The sequence below is a fragment of the Electrophorus electricus genome, chromosome 17 (genome assembly GCF_013358815.1).
Source record: "Electrophorus electricus isolate fEleEle1 chromosome 17, fEleEle1.pri, whole genome shotgun sequence".
NCBI lineage: Eukaryota > Metazoa > Chordata > Actinopteri > Gymnotiformes > Gymnotidae > Electrophorus > Electrophorus electricus.
Window position 1 is genome coordinate 17231432 of NC_049551.1, and position 18781 is coordinate 17250212.

The window sequence follows — 18781 nt, forward strand, 5'->3', positions numbered from 1 at the left end:
AAAAACTATAAATATTGCAGTATGTACTGAGACAATAGAGGTTAAATATTGGGTGTTTTCTGCAAAGAATTTGAAGGATGCCTGTTTAAAAAAAAAAAAAGGTCAGAAGAAACTAAAAAAATCAAGACACCAAAACTGTTCAGTGTTATACTGAGTTAGTATGTATGTATTTCTTGAGCAGGGCCATCATAAGACTCACAACGTCAGAAGGAAAGTTTACCATATTTGGCTGTTATTACAAGTACTTCTTTCATTGCAATCAAAGCAAAAATGTTAATATACATAGGATCTCTTTAAACAAAGCAAAAATACCCACATTGTATCTTTGCATAATTTCTGACAGAAAACAAACAAAAAAAGTCATTTTGCAGTTTTACAACTTGTTCTGTAAATGTTGTCATTAATATAAATATTGCAATTATACAGAGATATACAATATGATCCAAACTTGTGCTTTGATTAATTTAGTGGACATGACATAAGACATTATTGTGACCATTTTTTTCTGACAATTATTAAATATAAAAGAATAACTTAAGATGTCAACTCAGAGGAACAGTTAAACGTGCTGAATACATAACAAGGAATGCATTTAAAGTGAGCAGTGCAATAAGTTCCTATTGGTCAGCTTAGAGTTGGAGGGTGGAGCAACATTGGAGTGACAGCTTCCCTGTGTCTGTGGGCTTTGTCTGTTTGGATTCTCTACTACATGTAACCACTTACTTTCCACTTCATCAACACCCAGGCGATCAAGTCACGTAGGACTGGAAAATCACAACCTTTACACAACACAAAACAGGATTAACATCACACAGAAAAAAGAGCGCTTTCCTTCAGGGCAGTTCCAAAAGGCAGCACTGCGTAGCCTTCAATAGAGGAATGTACAGAAGTGTGTGTACAAATGTACAGTGTACAAAAAATTGGGGCTGACCTTGTTAAAAGCATTTTGTGCCTGGTTTTCAAATGGGTTGAGGCTGGAGGTTGGGAGAGGAGTGGGGGCGGGGCCGAGGTGTCTAGAAGGTTTGGTCGTCATTGCAGGAGTCCGTCCAGTGGCCGAAGGCCTCACAGATGTCACAGTAGGGCCGCTTGCCCCCGCGGCTGCCGTGGTGCGTGCTGTGTGGCGGAGAGTCGGGCGACTGTGTCTGGGTGGGACAGTCTTCTGTGTCGTGCAGGTCGAAACAGTCGCAGATGTCGCAGAAGACGCGAGGCGGGGCTTTCTTTTTCTTTTTGACTTCAACGGATCTGAATAATGGAAGGCAAAGATGCGCAGTGAGTGAAGACGGAGAGGTTCAACCAGCGGCCCACATGACACACGACCTGAGCTGAACATGTGGACAGGTGAGTAGTAGTGAAGGGAGCTCACCCATCCTCGTCATTGCCGTTGAACTCAGCCAAGGCCATCTTCTTCAGCTTCACCTTCAGTTCTTCATTCTTCCTTTGAAGATCCACAATGACCGAATTGAGGAAGTTGATCTGGCACATGGGAGAAACAGCTGAGCACTCGTAGCGCAGCTTCAAAGAGGCAAAACACTACAGTGCACAAGCCGAACCAAACGCATGTGTGTTTGCATGTCTGTTTGTTTACCTGCCCCTCAGCAAACTCTTTCTCTTCCCTAAGCTGGTTTATGTCCACGTCACCTGCGTAAAGACACATTATGCGCGGACAAGCACGTTAGACAGCGCAACAGATGCCAAGGGAGCCAAAGTGAGTGAGGCCTCAGCCCAAGAACCTACCTGAGGTCTCCGGTTGGCTGTAGGGCGAGCCGTGTGGCTGGCCGCCACCCAGTTCCAGCTCCAGGCTGTGCACCCTGTTCTGCAGCTGTAGTTTGTCCCTCTCCAGCGTTTCCACGGCAGCCTGCAGTGTTTTGGCCATGGCACTCTTGCCCCGCAGCACGGCGATCTGGAGGACGCAGAGCACTTGCGTCAAACCCAGCGAGCCGGGACACTCGCATAAGACCCAGCACCGAGTTTTAGTTGAAAAAACTCACAACTCACCTCATTTCTTAGTGCCTCCAACTCTTTGTCCCTCTCTGATATTAATGCATTGGGCTTTTCTCTGTAAGAACAGACTGCTTCTTAGCATTAAGCGAATAAACATGGTAGCAGATTTAAAGTAAAACGATACAAGTACATGAAACTGGCACATAATTAACCTCCCCAGTGAACGGTACAGAATAAAAACTCTGCAGAAACATGACAAAAATAAGAGCTAGAAGACAGCCAGAGTATTTGCTATATTTAGGACAAAATAAATCTACATTTAAAAAAAATGCCACAGTAACTTTGACTAGGAAAATCTGCAAACAAAACTAGTCCTACAGAGTGAAACTTCCTGTGGGCTCCGGAATACCATGTGAAACCTGCTGCTGCCTCAGGCTTATTTTTAGCCTCCCTCTGAGAAATACAGCAGAGTGCTTTTAGCTTCTCTGCCACAGGCGCTCATTTCTGATGAGCCTTAACAAACCCCGTCTCTCCCGCCCTGCCCCGTATGAGACTTAATGAGCAGTTTAACATCTGTGTTATTGAAAACAATACATTAATACCTCTGTTAAGTATCTCGGCAGAAATAACAATCTTACTCTGTCCCTGCCTTACACACAACACTAAAAGCCTGTACCAGATGTTGGTTTCTTGAAGTAACACCAATTCCATAGTGTTGCAGTGGCAGCTGGGTTGCGTGGGGGACACCACGCTGCTTCTTACCTCTCCTTCACCTCCAGCTGGCTGCTGAGTGTGTGATGCTCACCCTCAAGCTGGAAAAAGAGCAAAATCCAGCTCAGCATTTCCAAACGCCATATCTAGCCTCACCAGCACCTTTATTATGAACCCTGCGCTGTAGCGCCACTCCCTGGCCGCTGTTTTACCTACACCTGTCTCATAGGTTCTAACTGTGCAGTTACAGACTGTGGGCGGGCACAGTTCATCTGCCATCCTTCACTTGCATTAATCACTGGTCATCACTGATGCAGCCAATAGCAGTCCAGTGATGCTGCTGGTCACAAACTAGCCAATGATGAAGGGTTAGAGGATGTCAGACTCAAACTGAGCCCGGAAACAGATGGCCATGGCTCAAGCTGAACAGCTACAAGGTGTTTCTAAGCTTCGGATGAAGAGTCTGGGTGTGAAACAACACTTGTGGTGGTGAGCACACACACCGTCTCCCGCGCCAGCTTCCCGTTGTCCTCCTGGAGCGCCGCCAGCCTCTGTGGCCTCTGACCCGCCGATAGCTTCAGCTCTTCACTGCAGAGGGAGAAGAGAGAATGGAAGTGAACGTGACAGCACGGCGGCAGGAGTGAAGATGGCAGCCGTGCCACCGCGCCACGTGCTGCTCCAGCTGGCGGTGGGGGCGTAGGAGGTCGCTGCTGAGATGGCAATCGGAGTGTCTGATTCCATTCACACTGCTGTCGTGTGTGAGGATGCACGTTTGGGTTTTCCAAAATTGTACAAAAGTGGCGTTTTATTTTTAGCACGCATGTCGAGTGACGCTGGGTTAAATCCAACTGAGCAATCTTAAAAATGATTGGATGTCGTCATGGTTGGGATAAAACTGCAGCCAATCATTGCCAAGCTTACATTACAACAAAAGGAAGTGGGTTTTAAATGCTTAATTGAGTACAAATCAAACAACAGGAACCAGAAGCACAGAAGCAGCGGTTGTTTACCACATTCATAACAGGCTACTTCAGTCTGAACACAAGAGGTTATGGAGCAAATACAGCTGGACAAACTGCCATAAACAGCGTCACTACCCATAAACATCAGCAGAGAGACCAGAGAACATCTGGCTGCTCCTCAGGGGGCGGGAGGGACGCTCCAGAGAGCATGAACAGAGCTAGCGCTACTCACAGGCCAGGCAGCAGCTGTGGGAGCAGGAGACATATGCTCTCGATACACTTCCGGGGTCGTGAGCTGGGACATGACTCATAGCCCATTAACGGCGCGTTACGTTCCCTGTCCCATGCAGTGACCTGATGTGCAGGCTGGGGGTACTGCCAGTCACTGCGGAGCTACTCACATTTCCTTACACAGCCTCCCGATGCGCCGGCTCTCAGCGCTGAGCTGCTCCTTGGTGAAGCAGAGCTCGTCTTGACACCTGGAGTTCTGCTGCTTCAGGCCTTCAAGCTGGAAGGGGGGGGTGACAAAACAACAAAAAAGTGGGGCGGGGGTGGGATTACAGAAAGAGACAGAGAAGCACAGGATGTCAAACAAACAATTGGAATCAATGTTCAAAATAGTTAAACAAAATTGTTTGTTGATTAACAAACTAGTACTTATTGTTTATTGCACTTATTGTCTAAGACAGAGCTTATGTATTTCACACTTCTAAGCATCAGCACTGATCCCTGTATTTCAACAGTATTCTAGTTTATTGGTATATTGGACTCTAACCTACTGTACTGTATTAGGATGTATTCTATGAGGAAATGACAAAGCACTTTTTAAAGTCTGGATAAGAGCATCTGCCAAATGTCATAAATGTAAATGTAAAAATAACAAAGTTTAAAATTAGCTGAGAGTACTGTATATGTAGGAAGAGCATTGAGTATGGGCAGCTGAGAAAAGTGAGGACAGCCGTAAAGCTCTGTCATGGATATTTACAACACACGCTGCATCTGCAAAGCTCCCAGCATCATGGGTGATCCCACACACCTCTCACACAAGTTCTTCACTCTCTACCGTCTGGGAGAAGTACTGAATCATTCAGGCCCTTACAGCTAGACTGTGCAAACGTTTCTTCCCCCACACCATCAGACTCCTCAACTCCCAGAGACTGAAGCAAATACTGCGTTCCATTAAACAACATTGTTTTCTTAAATTAATGTTACCTGAGTGCCTGCTATATGCTACATCTGTTAGAATATCACAATATGGTACATGCTTTGTGTATCCACCCTCTCTGTGTCATGCACTGGTCGGTGTCGCCCTGCACGTTATCTGTACTTCACATGTTCTCCTTTAGTGTGGCACCATGACCCTGGAGGGTCATCTTGTTTCACTGTATATATCGGAAATGACAATAAAGCTTGACATGACCTAGACAGGTTTGGCTGCTTTCCTTTGCCCCTGTGGCTCATAGTTTGCTTCAGTTTAACCAGGGACAGACTTAGTAAACTAAGTCCTCATGACACTGCAGATCACATACAGTGACAACAGCTTAAGTCAATAATCAATTTAACTTGCCCCGGACAAGGTCAGCATTGTTTTAAACAATGGTCTGTCATTCTGCTGCATAGTAAAATAATTATAAAGCAATAATTTTATATTTTCAACAGAAATTACATTTCCTTCTCACCCAGTATCACAATGTTTGTTTACAAAGAAGAAAAACACAGGTGTTTGCAAGTAACAAATCGGGCTTCCTACTAGCTAGCCCCACACACACACACACACACACACACACACACACACACACACACACACACACACACACACACACACACACACACAAACAAACACACACACACACACACACACACACCCCTCTCCAATTTATCTGTTTATAGCCCCACATTTTAAACAGCTACAAAAGAATCAACATAACTGGATCTAATGGAAGATGCACATAAAGAAAAGTGCGCAAAGCACATAAGTGCGTAAAAAGAAAACCAGTTCATACGGAGCATGAGCACGGTCCATATCATTGCTCTTTGGGAGCCATTTATCCCCAGCACATCCTGTTCAGAGATGTAGCGCGCGTAAGGTCGACTGGGCAGCGAGTCCAAGAGTGCAGTACCTGGTAGTGAGAGGCGTACAGGCTTCCTGAGTAGCTCTGGGCCAGGGCCGCCACATCCATGCATGTGTAGCCTGATATCCTCTCCATGCAAATGCACCAGCCGGATCAATAATACATTGCCACAACCCCCTGCCGAGTGAGTGTGTGTGCACACGAGAGAGAGAGAGAGAGAGAGAGAGATACAGCGTGCAAGCGGGAGAGGGCGTGCGAGAGCAGCTCCGTGAGCGTGCGAGGCTTCCCGAGCTAATGCTGTCCCGAGCACTCACGCCCACTCTGACGCACTTCGTGAGGCAGCTTCATTATGTAAGTGATGCCAAGCTCCTCCTACTCCCCCCCTCCCTCTCTCTCTGTGTGTGTCTGCCTCCCTCTCCACCCACTCTCCTCCACCTTCTGCTCTCCTACATCTCCATCACACTACCTCCACCAATCGGATCCTTCCTTCCGCTCTCTGCCCTCACATCCACGGCCCTGGGTATCCTTCCCCTGCCCCTACATCTGCGCCTGGTCCCTCTGCCTGGTGGTCAGCCTCCATATTTATCTTAGCTCCACTCAGAAAGTGTAGGTCCTGATTCATAAAATGAATGAGGCATTTAAACACAACGTCCTCTCCTAGTTGCAGTGTAAGACACTATGACGTTGGGAGTTCTACAAAAAGAAAAAGGCCGTTTAAATACGGCACATTTATTTTTAAATCCAAACAAATGAGGAATTTCAAACCGAGGGCAAAAAATTGGGTCCGCACAAGATGGCCGCCTTCACACAGAGAAGGGCTCATAGCTTTTAACCCAGCTGACATTCAGCCCGGCCAGGTGGAGAGAGGTAGCCACCCTGCGGTTCCTCACAATAATGTAGACAGAGAGAGAGAGAGACAGAACAAGAGTAAGAGAGAGTGAACATGAAAAGCCAGAACATATTGGCTGTCCAAAGTTCAGAACCACACAGGAACCCAAATACTGCTGCCTTAGCCTGCACACGACTATCTTAGCCTGAACACTTGGGCCTTCTCAGCCATGTCATACCACCAGTCACATGCCACGCTGCCAGATGCTCTCATCCAAACTCCACACACACGGTTATTAGGATTTCATTACTAAGGTCACTAAAAATACCCCTACTACATCTCCAACAAGGCCTGCTGACCTCTGGACAGCCCTGTAATGTGAGTGCACTAAACTCTAATCTAAAGACCCATGGTATCTGTACTCAGGCTGCTGTGATCACACACCCGGCACACTCAGTGGTGCCTCAGCACAGAATGCACAGACATACAGACACACTGCTTCAGACATACGGTAACAGCCAAACCCCAAAGGCTAAACATGAAGCAGGGCCATTTGAGCAGACTTATGTACTTTTCATAGATGTCAAAACGTGCTTTGCATAGATCTGGAAAGGCATCTGAAGGCAATTTCCAGACATGCGCAGGTCAGGCGAGAGGAGCGTGACTATGCTATTACGCCATTTGCAAAACAGTTACGTCGGTGTGGTTCGGTTAACATAAACAAGAAGAGGAAGATGAAGAGAAAAAACCCCAAAGCTCACTGGACTGCAAGCTCACCCCAGTGCATAAGATGAGCTTAAAGGCTGAAGTCAGCCATGTGTTCCGTTGTTTTTTCAGGTCCTGGTTCCGTTCTGTTTCGTTTCTCCACCCTTGATTGCTTTCATCTGACTCTCGATGGCCCTTGTTTAGTGTTGTATTTACGTTCTGTGTTTCTGTTGTCTTGTACTGGTCGTTGCCTCTTGCTACCAGTCCTCCTGTTTCCTGTTCTCTTATGTATTGCTCCTAGCAATCTGTCTGTCTGTATCCTGTATTCTGTTTCCTGTTTGCCTCATGTTTAGTCAGTAAGTTTTGTGTCCATTTGTATATTTCTAGCAAATTTCCATTGCCTGTTTCTTGTTAGCGCTGTATCTTGTTCTGTGCTTCCTGTCGCCGTGTTTCTCGTATCCCGTTCCTGTTACCCTGTTCCTGGCCTCTGTGTTCGGTTTAGCTACTGTTTCTGATTGCCAAGGTAATACGAACCTGGACTGCTCTAATGAACCTTAATAAGGTCTGGCTCTTAACAAAAGTCTCATCTCAGCGTCTGTGTCCTGGCTCTGCTCAGCTATCGTCACACCCTTACCGCGGCGATCCCTCATGGGACAACTGGAACAACTGCCTGTATGCTGCTGGTCTAGCAGTCCAGCAGTTTCAGATTTATGGTTTAAAAAAAGAAACAAGTAACAGTGCGAAAGTATTACAACATGTATTTTTGCATTAATGTGTCATTATTTGAAAATATAACAAAATTGGATTTTAAAGTGCTTGCAATTTATGGCAAAAGCATTAACTTTGCTTTGCATAAATGAAAGCCAAAGTGCATAAAGATTAAAATACTTTCTCTATGAGGACTAGATAAAAGAGTGATGAATATATGAACAACAGAGAACTCCATTAACAGGTCAGTCTGACCAAACTCTGAAACCGAGCCTTAGCCCCAGCTTGCCATCCGCCACCACACATCGTTTAGAGGCCATCAAATGAAAAACCATAAACACAAGCCAACGCTTCCTCACCTCCTGCCGCAGTTTTTCATTTATCTGTTTTAGCTGGTCCAGTTCCTCAGCCGACTGTGTGCTCTGTAGGAATAAGACAGTGAGGTAAAGACTCTGACAGATAAAAAGACATTGCTTTTCATCTCCAATTACACAATATCTGAGTTATTCTTCCAAAATAAATTATACTCAGTAAATACTGCGTTACTCTAATTGGAGACGAACCTGCTTGATTAGTGAATTCATCATCCTGGTGTGTGGCTGTCAAACCCAACTGGATATTAAACTGTCCTATGATCTCTCACAGCCTCACATTTGGACAGTCAACACCAAAACTATCTAACAATGAGCAGCTTAGGAAAATGAAGTGCATGCAAATTAAAAGACTCCATCTTCAGAGAAGATAGCGGAACATTCAAAGCTAAGGTGAGTGGTTTGCAAGACGCTGCGGGTTACTGCTCATGTCCTGCCCTGCTGGAGGGTAAGAACAAGCAGCAGGGTGGCGCAGAGCAATCTGGAGAGGGCCGCTCTTAACAAAGGCAACATGAGGATGTTTGACTGCTCTACAGGGGGACAGAGTGACAAAGCTTTAATGCAGAGCAGCCTCTCATCTTGTGCAGAGAGCAGGATGCAAACAAGCAACAGTGCTGTGAGAATATCGAGATACCCATAGAACCAACGCAGCCAGAGCCCTCAAACCAAATGCACATCAGCAGCACTTTCACTGAAACGTCCCTGATGATATATGACAAACTGTCTCCATCCTACGGTGGGTTTCCACAGTGCCCGCTCACCTGGGTTTGCTCCTTGAACCTCTGCAGTTGTGCCACGTGCTGCTCCAGCTTGGCACTCCTCTCCCGTGCTGCGCTCAGCTCCCGCTCCGCTCCTCCCAGCCTCTCCTTCAGCTCCTCACTGATCCTGCGCTCCTTGCTGTGCTGGGAGGATGCCTCCTCCTCCAGCCGCTCCTTCTCGGTGCGCAGCTGCTCCAGCCGCTCTCTCTCTACCCACCTGCTCCTCTCCATCTCTGCGGGTGGAGGAGGGGAGGGTATGCGCTGGGGAGCACGCTCAGCACTCTTACACTCAGGCCATCTTTTCAAAGTGTAGGCAAGAGATGGATATGGTATGTGGGCTCCTGATGCAGCATGGAGCTGCCGCTAGGATTCCTGGGAGGGTGTATGCAAAACTACATGGCTGCGTTTCTCTGCTTCTCTATGCATACTATAAAGATGGATGCAAAAGCTTGGGGGTGTTTTGACATGTGGGGTGAGCCACGATTCCTTCCTGTACCTTGAATGGACAGCGTTGTCTTGTCACATTCTTCAGACGCTGCAGCAAGTTTCCGCTTCTACAGTGACAACGAAACACAAACGGGTATAAGCTACCGGGCATGCAGAGACAATTTGGTAGCTGGACATTTTTCATAAAGTCCTTTTATGAGTGAGTCATTCATAATAGTCATGAACATATGTGCCTCAATTTAATATATATAATATATATAATAGATATATCACCCTTGGCAACAAATATAAAGTCATTTATCCATATGGAGGAGAAATGTATCACTGTGCGGAGATCAGCATGGTAAAAGCAGTTTATTTTTTTTAATGTAATTAAAGATGATAAATAAAGATGATAAACTAAACAAAGATGATAAATAATCACAAGATTGGTGAAATATGTCTGTTCTGGAGACTCCCACTCTGAATGGACTCCAATCCACCTTTTTTTCCAGTCTGGCTTTTGCCGTCTGTTCCCACTGCAGGCTCTCACCTGTCCCCTCGTCCAATCCCCTAATCTGTCTTGCTATTTATATAGTCAGAATCCTTGTTTTTGGTGGTTCTGACACTGGATGCCCCTGTGCTGTACCTGCCAGGCTTGTGACCCGTGCCTACAACAACTGTGATGCTTGGATTCAGGAAGCCTTCAGGCATTCACTAGAACAAAAAACATTTTAGTACCAAGTCACCCAGCTGCTGCTGAAGGGAGGCGTTCTCCTGGTCAGAGGAGCTGAGTCTCTGCTGGAGGAGCAGAACCTCCTTCTGTCTGGTTTCCAGCTCACTGCTCAGCTCTCGAACCTGCGAGGACAGTTTGGACACCTACGTGAGCAGGACGGTCACAACGGTCTCCAATGCAGCAAGGAAGTACGCTGAATATAATTTAAAGCTACGGAATAAATCATACCGACTAGATTCTTCAGGCCACTGGTACAGTGTGAAAATGAAGTTAACCTATAGAATGAACAGTGCATGTGCATGTGTGCACGCGCGTGTGCGCGGGCAGTTGAAAAGCTCTGACCTTCCTGTCTTGCAGTGGCGGCGAGGCTGATCCAGCTTCCGCTCGCTGCGATCGCAGGTGCAGTTGCAGCTCGGCCACCTCCTTCTCCAGCTCCATGATGCGTGACCTCTCAGACACCGTGGCCACCTACAACGCGACATTGCCCGCTACCGTTAGCCACCCAGCACCATCACACACGCTGCTCGTGGTATCAACACACAGGCTGCATTGTTCCTCGTAACACAGAGAGATGCCGGTTCTGGCGGCAGACTGCACTACGGATCAGGGAAGCATTTAGGAAACACTGACTGGCCGTTCATAAACTCAATTGGGATACACTGTGCCAACTGGGATGTGTATGCATCATTTCTGTTGCTGAATACTTTTTAACATTCCTGCAATCCCATGAAGCAGTTTTGGAAAGGAGAACTTCACACCTACCTCGCTCCATCATGCAAAAACAAACAAAAAACAAAAACAAACAAACAAACAACCCCGGACGAGACACTGACACAAGTCCCGAGAGGCAGTTGATGCACGCTCACTCGTCGAGACGCCTGCCTTTTTTTCTTTTTTTTGACAGTGAGACTGAATTACCCTAGTATCCTCTAACTCCCTCTGGAGTTTATCAGCTTTGGTCTTTTCAAAGAGAAGGCTCTGTTCGAGCTCCTTAATGTGGGCATGCTCCAGTTTGGTCTGCGTCTGTTAGTAGAGAGAGAGAGAGAAAGAGAACAGCAGCAGTGCTGCGGTCACACGCGAGCCCAAAGCCCAGTGCCGGGAGCCCCATGCAAGCCTTGACATCATCGTCTTCTGTGGACGAGGACAAAGAGCGCTATGTGAGTGGAGACGGGAGACAGGAGGAAGAGGCTGGAGCAGGCATGCGGAGAGGACACGAGCGTCTAGGAGGAGAAAAAGACAGACAAGGGACGCAAGCAGGGCAGAAAGGTCTAGATGGAAAGGGAAGCCAAAGAAACAAAAACATGAACGAATGAATAAATAAATGAATTAACAAATGAAAGAATGAATAAACAAATGAAGGAATTAATGAACGAATGAATAAATGAACAATTGATCAAACCAATGAATGAATGAATAAATGAACTAACAAATGAAGGAATAAATAAATGAAGGAATTAATAAATGAATGAATGAATGAATAAATGAATAAACGATCAAGCTGAAGAAGGGGAGCATCAAAACTACATATTTCACTAAAGGAAGATGTTAATTTACTATACAACAGAACAAAATAATTTTTGCATTGCTGAGCATAAGAAGCAGAAGCAGATTTCTGTCTTTTATTGAACCTTTACAGTGCTTGTTTTAAAACGCCAATTTAAATTTTACATTTCGTGCAGGTGTTTCGTGTAAGCATCTGGATATGCTGATTAGTGTGTTAATGTTGCTTGTGTTAATTGTGCACACTTGTCTGCTTCTATTTGCAAAAATAAGGTTTTTGATAGCAATGGGCTTCACTGTATAAATAAATCATAAACAAAGATTAAATATAAATAAATAAATATGAATATTAGTATTTCCTTGAAGTGAACCATAAAATAATAGTACATAGTAATAGTGCATAGAATATTTGAATATACACACGTACACTGTAATATAAACATTACAATGATCCTATGAAGAAGCCCTGATAACCAGTTGCACCTTGTCATAGCAGGGTCTACTGTAACCTACTAGCAATAAGCAAAATTAAAAAACACATTTTATTAAACGCTGACATACTGTTGCATAATCATTTTATGAGGTAGTTTTAAAGCTACTTTTGCAATCAATGGAATTATTTATAACTGAGCTGTCATGTGAACAGTAAACATCAAAATCAAACAAATGTCACTCAATGTTACTATTACTGAATTCTTGATGACAAACTGTAAACAACAGATAAAGTGTTTACTTTAACACTGAGAAGTAGAACTACGTCTTGCTAGCAAGTGAATGGACTGCAGAGTTCTCGGTTTACCTCAAGGTCACCTTTGGTGATGCAGGCTTCCTCTACACGGAACTGAAGGTCTTCTACCCTCCTGTGTAAAACAGTGTAAAATACTGGCTCTTGACATTAAAACACACACAGCGGTGTTCTGAACATGGAATATAATGGCATTTCTTCGATGACACGGATCATCAGATCCACTGGAGAAACATTACCTTTTTTCCTCTTCCAGCTGATTGAGCAGCTCCACTTTATCCCTGTCTGCAGACTCCACGAGCCTGCGCAGCTGGTCCATTTTAGCCTCCATCTCAAGGGCATACTTGGAACACAAGCAAACACACACCTCTACAAAAAGGTACATGCAACTTCACAAAACACAGGAGCCCTTGTATCTAATGCATTGCATAAACGAGAGCGCCAGACTCAAGATGATGGAGCAGCTCACCTGCTCCTGACCTTGTCTGAGCAGGGCGAGTTCCTGCTGCACCTCCCCGGCATGGCTGGTGGCCCTGGCCACCTCCGTCCTCTCCAGGTCGCGCTCGGCCAGGAGCTGCTCGATGTGCTGCTGCTTCTCCTTCAGTGCCTCCTGCAGGGCTGTTGTCCCCGAGATCTTCCGTGCATAGCGGGATGACGTCTCCGTTAGCTGGGCAGTGGAGACAAAGAGCAATGGAGCAAGAGTTGGTGGAAATGGTGCTCTTCTCAATGTTTTTACAGCTGTGATGTGTGTGTGTGTGTGTGTGCGCGCGCACGCGTGTGTGAGTGTGTGAGACAGGGTTGGGCTCAACTAACATTGCCCAAATGCTCTTACATATTTAGTTTTTCAAACAGCTACTTCATTAGTTTATTGCGTGAATGGATTTTCTCTCCTGGAGCAATCCTGAAGTAATCTACCGGACCTGAATATGTCAGACGGGAGTGTTATGTGGCGGCATTTACCAGGCCTGCACGGCTGGGTTTGCCTCCCACGGAGGAGGTGAGGGAGCTCAGGGAGCTGACAGAGGAGGCGCTGGGGCTGTGCTGCAGGGTGGACCTGCGGCGTGAGCTCTTGGCTTTGGTGGTGGAGGGGAAGCCGATCCGGGTCACTTTGTGTGTGGGAGCAAAGAGGCCGTACTTCGGCAGACACTGGAAATACCTGGCAGACATGACCAACACTGGAATGTAGGCGAGGGTACATGGAAGGTGGAGAACGCACGTGCGTGACTGCCTGGCGCTTGGCCACAGTGTTGTACCTGGCGCCTGCCACTGCTCCGTCGTTCTTGCCGAGCGGTTCGTCCAGCTCCACCCCACACCACTCTCCCTTGGCAAAGTCAGTCTCACCCAGGAAGCGTACAACACCTGCCTTAGTTCCTCCGACCTGTGAGCACAAGTGCAGCATGTCTGGCAGAGGTCCCAAAATTTAAACGGCTTAAATTTTTGCACAAGCGAATTAGCAGCTTGGGGAACTGGCTGTGCACAATGCTACTTGCCCTCTGCCCCACGCCCCAGCCCCAACAAGACAGTCCTGAATTGGCTAGCATCACTCTATACGAACAGGGAGAGCGGTGGCTTCCTGCCTATCCGGCCACAGATGGCAGTGGCATCGCTATAAACCTCAGGTCTCTGAATGCATCTCTGCACAGAAACAGTAACTTGGCTGTTCGAGGTACCCAGAAGCCAGCACCAGAGTTGCGGATATTTACTGTTTTTTAATGCTGACAAAAATGGAATGAGAGCCAGTGCTGTGCCTACTGCCAGACCACTGCTTGTCTCATTGTCACTCTATCATTCAACAAAAAGAAGTCCTTTGTCACCCACACAAAGATGGTTTATGCTCCCTGAAGTTTGAAAATGTCACAGTGAATCACAAGCGAGGGGGTAGGGACCAGCACAAATATAGCAGTGCAGGTTAGCTTGCTGACACCAGTGAGAATTAACATTTTACAGAAAGGGGGGGGGGGGGTGATTCTTTGAGATTCTTCCCTTGCTGTTTCTTTTTCTAAATACAGTCTATCATACACCACGGCACTTTTTAATGCTGCACTGTCTGGTTCCAGCCACATAGCATAGGTCCTTAAACATCAAACATTCAAGAAGATCTTTTGAAAGTGTAGTTAAGTCATGCTGATATGTTTCTTGAAAATGCAGTAAGCATATATATAAAATATTGTTTTATTAATTACTACATATTTATTGATTTACATATCAGACATCAAAGGTCATTACCAGCACACGGTCACCCAGTTTCATCTCACGTTTTCCTTTCTTCGCTGAGTCTGTCTCTGACAGGTTGGAGACAGAACCACTGGCCACTGTGGCTAGGTTTGTGGAGGTCTTGGTAGCAGCAACGGCCTGGCTGTCATCAATGGCACTAGCTGTAGGGGCAGCCGCAGCTGTAGGGGCAGTGGAGGATGCTTGGCTGGCGGACTTCTGTGGGCCATTGATCTCCTGCTCCGGGACCAGAGTGCGGGACAGTTTGGAGGGCCGGGTAAAAATGCCCCGCAGGTCCTCACACTGAAAGTAGCGAATACCCGCCACAGCCCCATCGTTCTTGCCAATGGGCTCGTCCAAAACGATGCCTGCCCACTGCCCTGGTGCGAACTGGGTGTTGCCAATGAACTGGATGTAGCCGGGCTTATTTCCGTTCACCCACACACGATCACCCACAGAAAACTCTGCGGTTGAGTCACTAACCACCGCGGCGCCTGCACCAGGGGAAATCACAGGTTTGGGGTTAGCTGCAAATATACATAACAAAAACACAAGTTTTGACTCAGCATGTTTCATTTCACTTGCTAAGGCAGTAAATTAACTCCTCTGTATACAGGCTTACCTGAGGGAGGGGAGGTCTTGGTTGGTACACCTGCAGGCTTACCTGAGGGAGGGGAGGTCTTGGTTGGTACACCTGCAGGCTTACCTGAGGGAGGGGAGGTCTTGGTTGGTACACCTGCAGGCTTACCAATCTTAGTAGGTGGCTTGAGGCCACTTGGCTTTCCTGTGCTCATGGTTCCCTGCTTTGTGCATGTAAATGTACTCGCAGTGAAAAGGAGGACGTTAACCCTTAGCCAGCATTGGAATATATTTTTCCTGAAGCAAAAACAGTGGGGGTCAGGATAAATAATACATAAGAAGGTAATATGTAATCATGTGTTGTGTAGTTAAAACAAGAAAGGTTGGACCTTCTGCATTTCTGTGTAATTAACCGCTAGCATTCTTACTGTCTAAGCTGCTAACCTTCACCACTTTGTATATTACATCCTTAATAACGATGTATTAATATCATAAGTATCCTGCATTAGTAAGAAATAACTTGTGCATGAGAACCTGTTTTACGATTTACTTTTATTCTAACACAATGACCTTACAAATAGTTTGTACAAATAAGGCATAATTCAAATGGTTCATTTTTAGCTATATAATATGCATTACATTCCACAGTACCAACTGTCCAGCGATATTATCATGTAGAACAATACTATTAGGGACACCTTAAAATAACCGTACTCTAGAAAAAATGTATGCAAAGCTTATCAAGCAAACAACTTATTACCGTACAAAGGCGTGCTTTTTAAGTTCCTTGTTGACAATTCGATACGAATGGTTAATAATGAACTACATTCGTTAGTTTCCTTTAAACAAATATTGTAGCTATATGGTCAACATGACACGAATTTCTTATGAACTATATTCCAAGAACGTTAGCTAACGCTAACGCTAGGCTAGCTAATTTTGTTTTGACAGATAAACCAACACGTCGACAGTAGCTTCGCTGTACCTGAAAACTACAGCTAGCTATATTTCCTTTCTGTTACACTAACCTACGTTACTTTTATTTGGCCAAAGCACACATAATGTAGTTATCCTTAGTTAACGTTTCCATTTTGACCTCGAGTTCGGGAGCCCGTTAACTTACTGTTAAAGATAAATCAGAACTGGACAACGCCTTTTTGCGCAGCCAACTTCAGCGGCTATGCTAACATTCGATTGTAGCAAGCCATGCAACCAACGGAGCACCTCAAACATTGGCTAGCTAGGCTAACCTGAGGTAAACTATCTCAAAACCACTAATCGAATTAAGTGTTGTGGGCGGTTTTTTTTTTTTTCAAATTAGTTAAGCTAATATAACTAAATTAACTGTATTACCAATGCACTGAGACTGAAAATAAGCCCTCTTATGTCTTACCTTTAATGTGATAATGTGAACAACCCAGGAGTGACGGAATGTGACCGTTTACATCTCCGCTGTTTTACACTCGGACAGGCCAGCTATCTTAGCTACAAAGCTCCATCCCTTTCACGACCAATGAACTGGCTAATGTGCCTACATACATATGGCGCACTGAGTTAAATTAGCCACGCTGAACAGATTTTAAATCAAACCGCAATAAATGGACGGCTTAAAAAATACTCAACGGTTGCGTAGTTATAAAGTGCTATCTGATTAAACCAATAGCCCGCTAGCTAGCATCATTACGCCTGATGCGCAGCGTTGCTATGACAACCGGCGAGAAGAAAGTTGGGTCTTCTGAACTTGGCTCTCTTACCTAAATAAATATCCAACATTAAAACAAAGCTATATCAAACAAAACTATTTCAAAAGTGGTTTTGAACAGGTCACAAATCTCTGAATGCGGCATTTACATGAATGGAGGGCGTTTGTCAGAGGACAAAGAAATAAGCTTTGTCCACAGGGGGGCACATATGTGGTGGTTAAAAGAACGAGGTGTTTTCACGTCCAAGACACAAGACCAATGTGTTTATTAAGAGCCGTTAGTAGTAAGCTACTAAAATAAAAACACAATAATATAGATCTAGACTAAAAGACAACACTATATCACATCGATTTTCATTTTAAAATATGTAATATCTTTCACTTTTAAAGGTTTTAGTTTAATACCTTTAAAAACCTATTACCAGATAGCAAAGCAACGCCGAATCGCTGTTGTCCAGTTCAACGCAGAACTGTTGAACCAGCGTTGAGTTCTGTAAATTCAACACTGAGGTACGTTGAATCAGAATTGACAAACTCGACGGATAATCAACTCTGGTTCAACTTTTATCTAAACATTGTATGTTTTAGTAAAATCAAATGCTGCTTCTTATACAACAGGACGTCGAAAGAAATTATTCTACTTATTATTAATTAAATATTACATAATAGCAACAACAACAGTAAAAGCCTATTAATAATATAGCAAATACCATACTGCTATTGCTATTCTACTACTACTACTACTACTACTACTACTAATAATAATAATAATAATAATAATAATAATAATATAAAACAGTCAAATAATTTAATGCAAGTACAGTTATTTTAATGGTGGAAAACATTTACCATATGCAGTAAGAAAATGGAAATGTTATTAGTTTATTCTATCTGCACTTTCTGAAATTTGTTTTTTTTCATTGCTCAATCAAATATAAGAATTATTACCTAATGTTTATGTTCTTCTTGGCACTTGTCCTTCTCTCTTCAGCGTCTACATCAGCAAGTTTGACTATGTCAGCAAATCCTGTTTGAGTGCTTCCAGGGCTTTTTTTCTGGAGAACAGCTGGAACAAAAACAAAGTGAATCTAGATAAGCATGAATCATTAGTCTTAAATCAGTAAAACCTTTCCTGATGTGGACAAAATAGATATGCATGAAAAGAGGTCAATTACCTCTACAATTTACAAAAACATGTCGATATTTGAAAGCACCAATATAAAATGATGCACAAGGATATGAAAAATAGTTGTCCATATGTTTGAATGTGTTATAAATGACAAATATAACACCATCTGTTCAGTATGTTTTTAACCACAGCTATCTCATCACCAATCTGTACACAGCTGTCAGCTCAGTAGTAAAGATGCTGTCATTCAGAATGGCTTTTTTATCTGTTCAGCTGTACTGAACTGCAGAAGTATAGGCCCATCACAGAACTTATTATGCATAGTTACTGTATTTGCTGGCACTGGCATAACTGCTTTTTGTATTTTAGAGAGTCTTTTCACTATTTATTGAAGCTCTTGATGTGATCTTTGCACAGACATCTTAATTTTGCCCATGCAGTTTTCAGAGAGAAAGCTGAAATGTTATCCAAGGACCAACATTGTGGTATTCATCGTCTAGATGGAGTAGTTGGTGAACATTTAACACAATCTCTCCCTTTCCATACAATTCACCAGCATGTCTAACACAGTGTGTCAGGCCTTTTCATTAACAGTTTACTAGATCTTAAGGCTACAGTTTGAGAATGAAGCCTGTTAACCAGCTTCTTGCCCTTGTTACGACTCTGTCTAGGCTGGGAAGTCATAACAGGGTTTGA

General features: G+C 44.6%; 1 protein-coding gene across 5 annotated transcripts; it reads right to left on the minus strand.

Annotated features, from left to right (window-relative positions):
• Nucleotides 1-138: 138 nt before the first annotated feature.
• Nucleotides 139-17134, minus strand: clip1b (CAP-GLY domain containing linker protein 1b). Of its 5 annotated transcripts, none has more exons than XR_004777067.1 (23): nt 16648-17134; nt 15298-15551; nt 14691-15169; nt 13718-13842; nt 13425-13620; nt 12934-13131; nt 12704-12807; nt 12519-12579; nt 11138-11242; nt 10562-10687; nt 10225-10341; nt 9554-9611; nt 9061-9290; nt 8288-8350; nt 4016-4122; nt 3156-3240; nt 2704-2753; nt 1996-2056; nt 1735-1900; nt 1586-1638; nt 1364-1473; nt 932-1242; nt 139-779 (listed from the first exon to the last, which is right to left on the minus strand). XR_004777067.1 is itself a non-coding variant. In XM_035535413.1 (23 exons), the coding sequence occupies exons 2-23, from the start codon at nt 15467-15469 to the stop codon at nt 1014-1016; spliced, it is 2853 nt and encodes a 950-aa protein (XP_035391306.1). In that variant the 5' UTR covers nt 15470-15551; nt 16648-17134; the 3' UTR covers nt 139-1013. The 5 variants fall into 5 exon arrangements, 4 of the variants coding, with proteins under 4 accessions (XP_035391306.1, XP_035391305.1, XP_026876023.2 ...); XM_035535413.1 differs by having other exon boundaries at nt 139-1242; nt 15298-15381; nt 15424-15551; XM_035535412.1 differs by having other exon boundaries at nt 139-1242.
• Between the last annotated feature and the right edge of the window lie 1647 nt (nt 17135-18781).

Bases quoted from the DNA above. Each gene is read 5' to 3' on its own strand.
- clip1b (XM_035535412.1), bottom strand. From the start codon at position 15,469: ATGAGCACAGGAAAGCCAAGTGGCCTCAAGCCACCTACTAAGATTGGT. The intron at 10,688-11,137 runs GTAATTCAGTCT...GTCGCGTTGTAG, and splicing joins GGGAGTTAGAGGATACTAGG to GTGGCCACGGTGTCTGAGAG. The intron at 3,241-4,015 runs GTGAGTAGCTCC...CTCCCTCTGCAG, and splicing joins GGGAGGCTGTGTAAGGAAAT to TGAAGAGCTGAAGCTATCGG.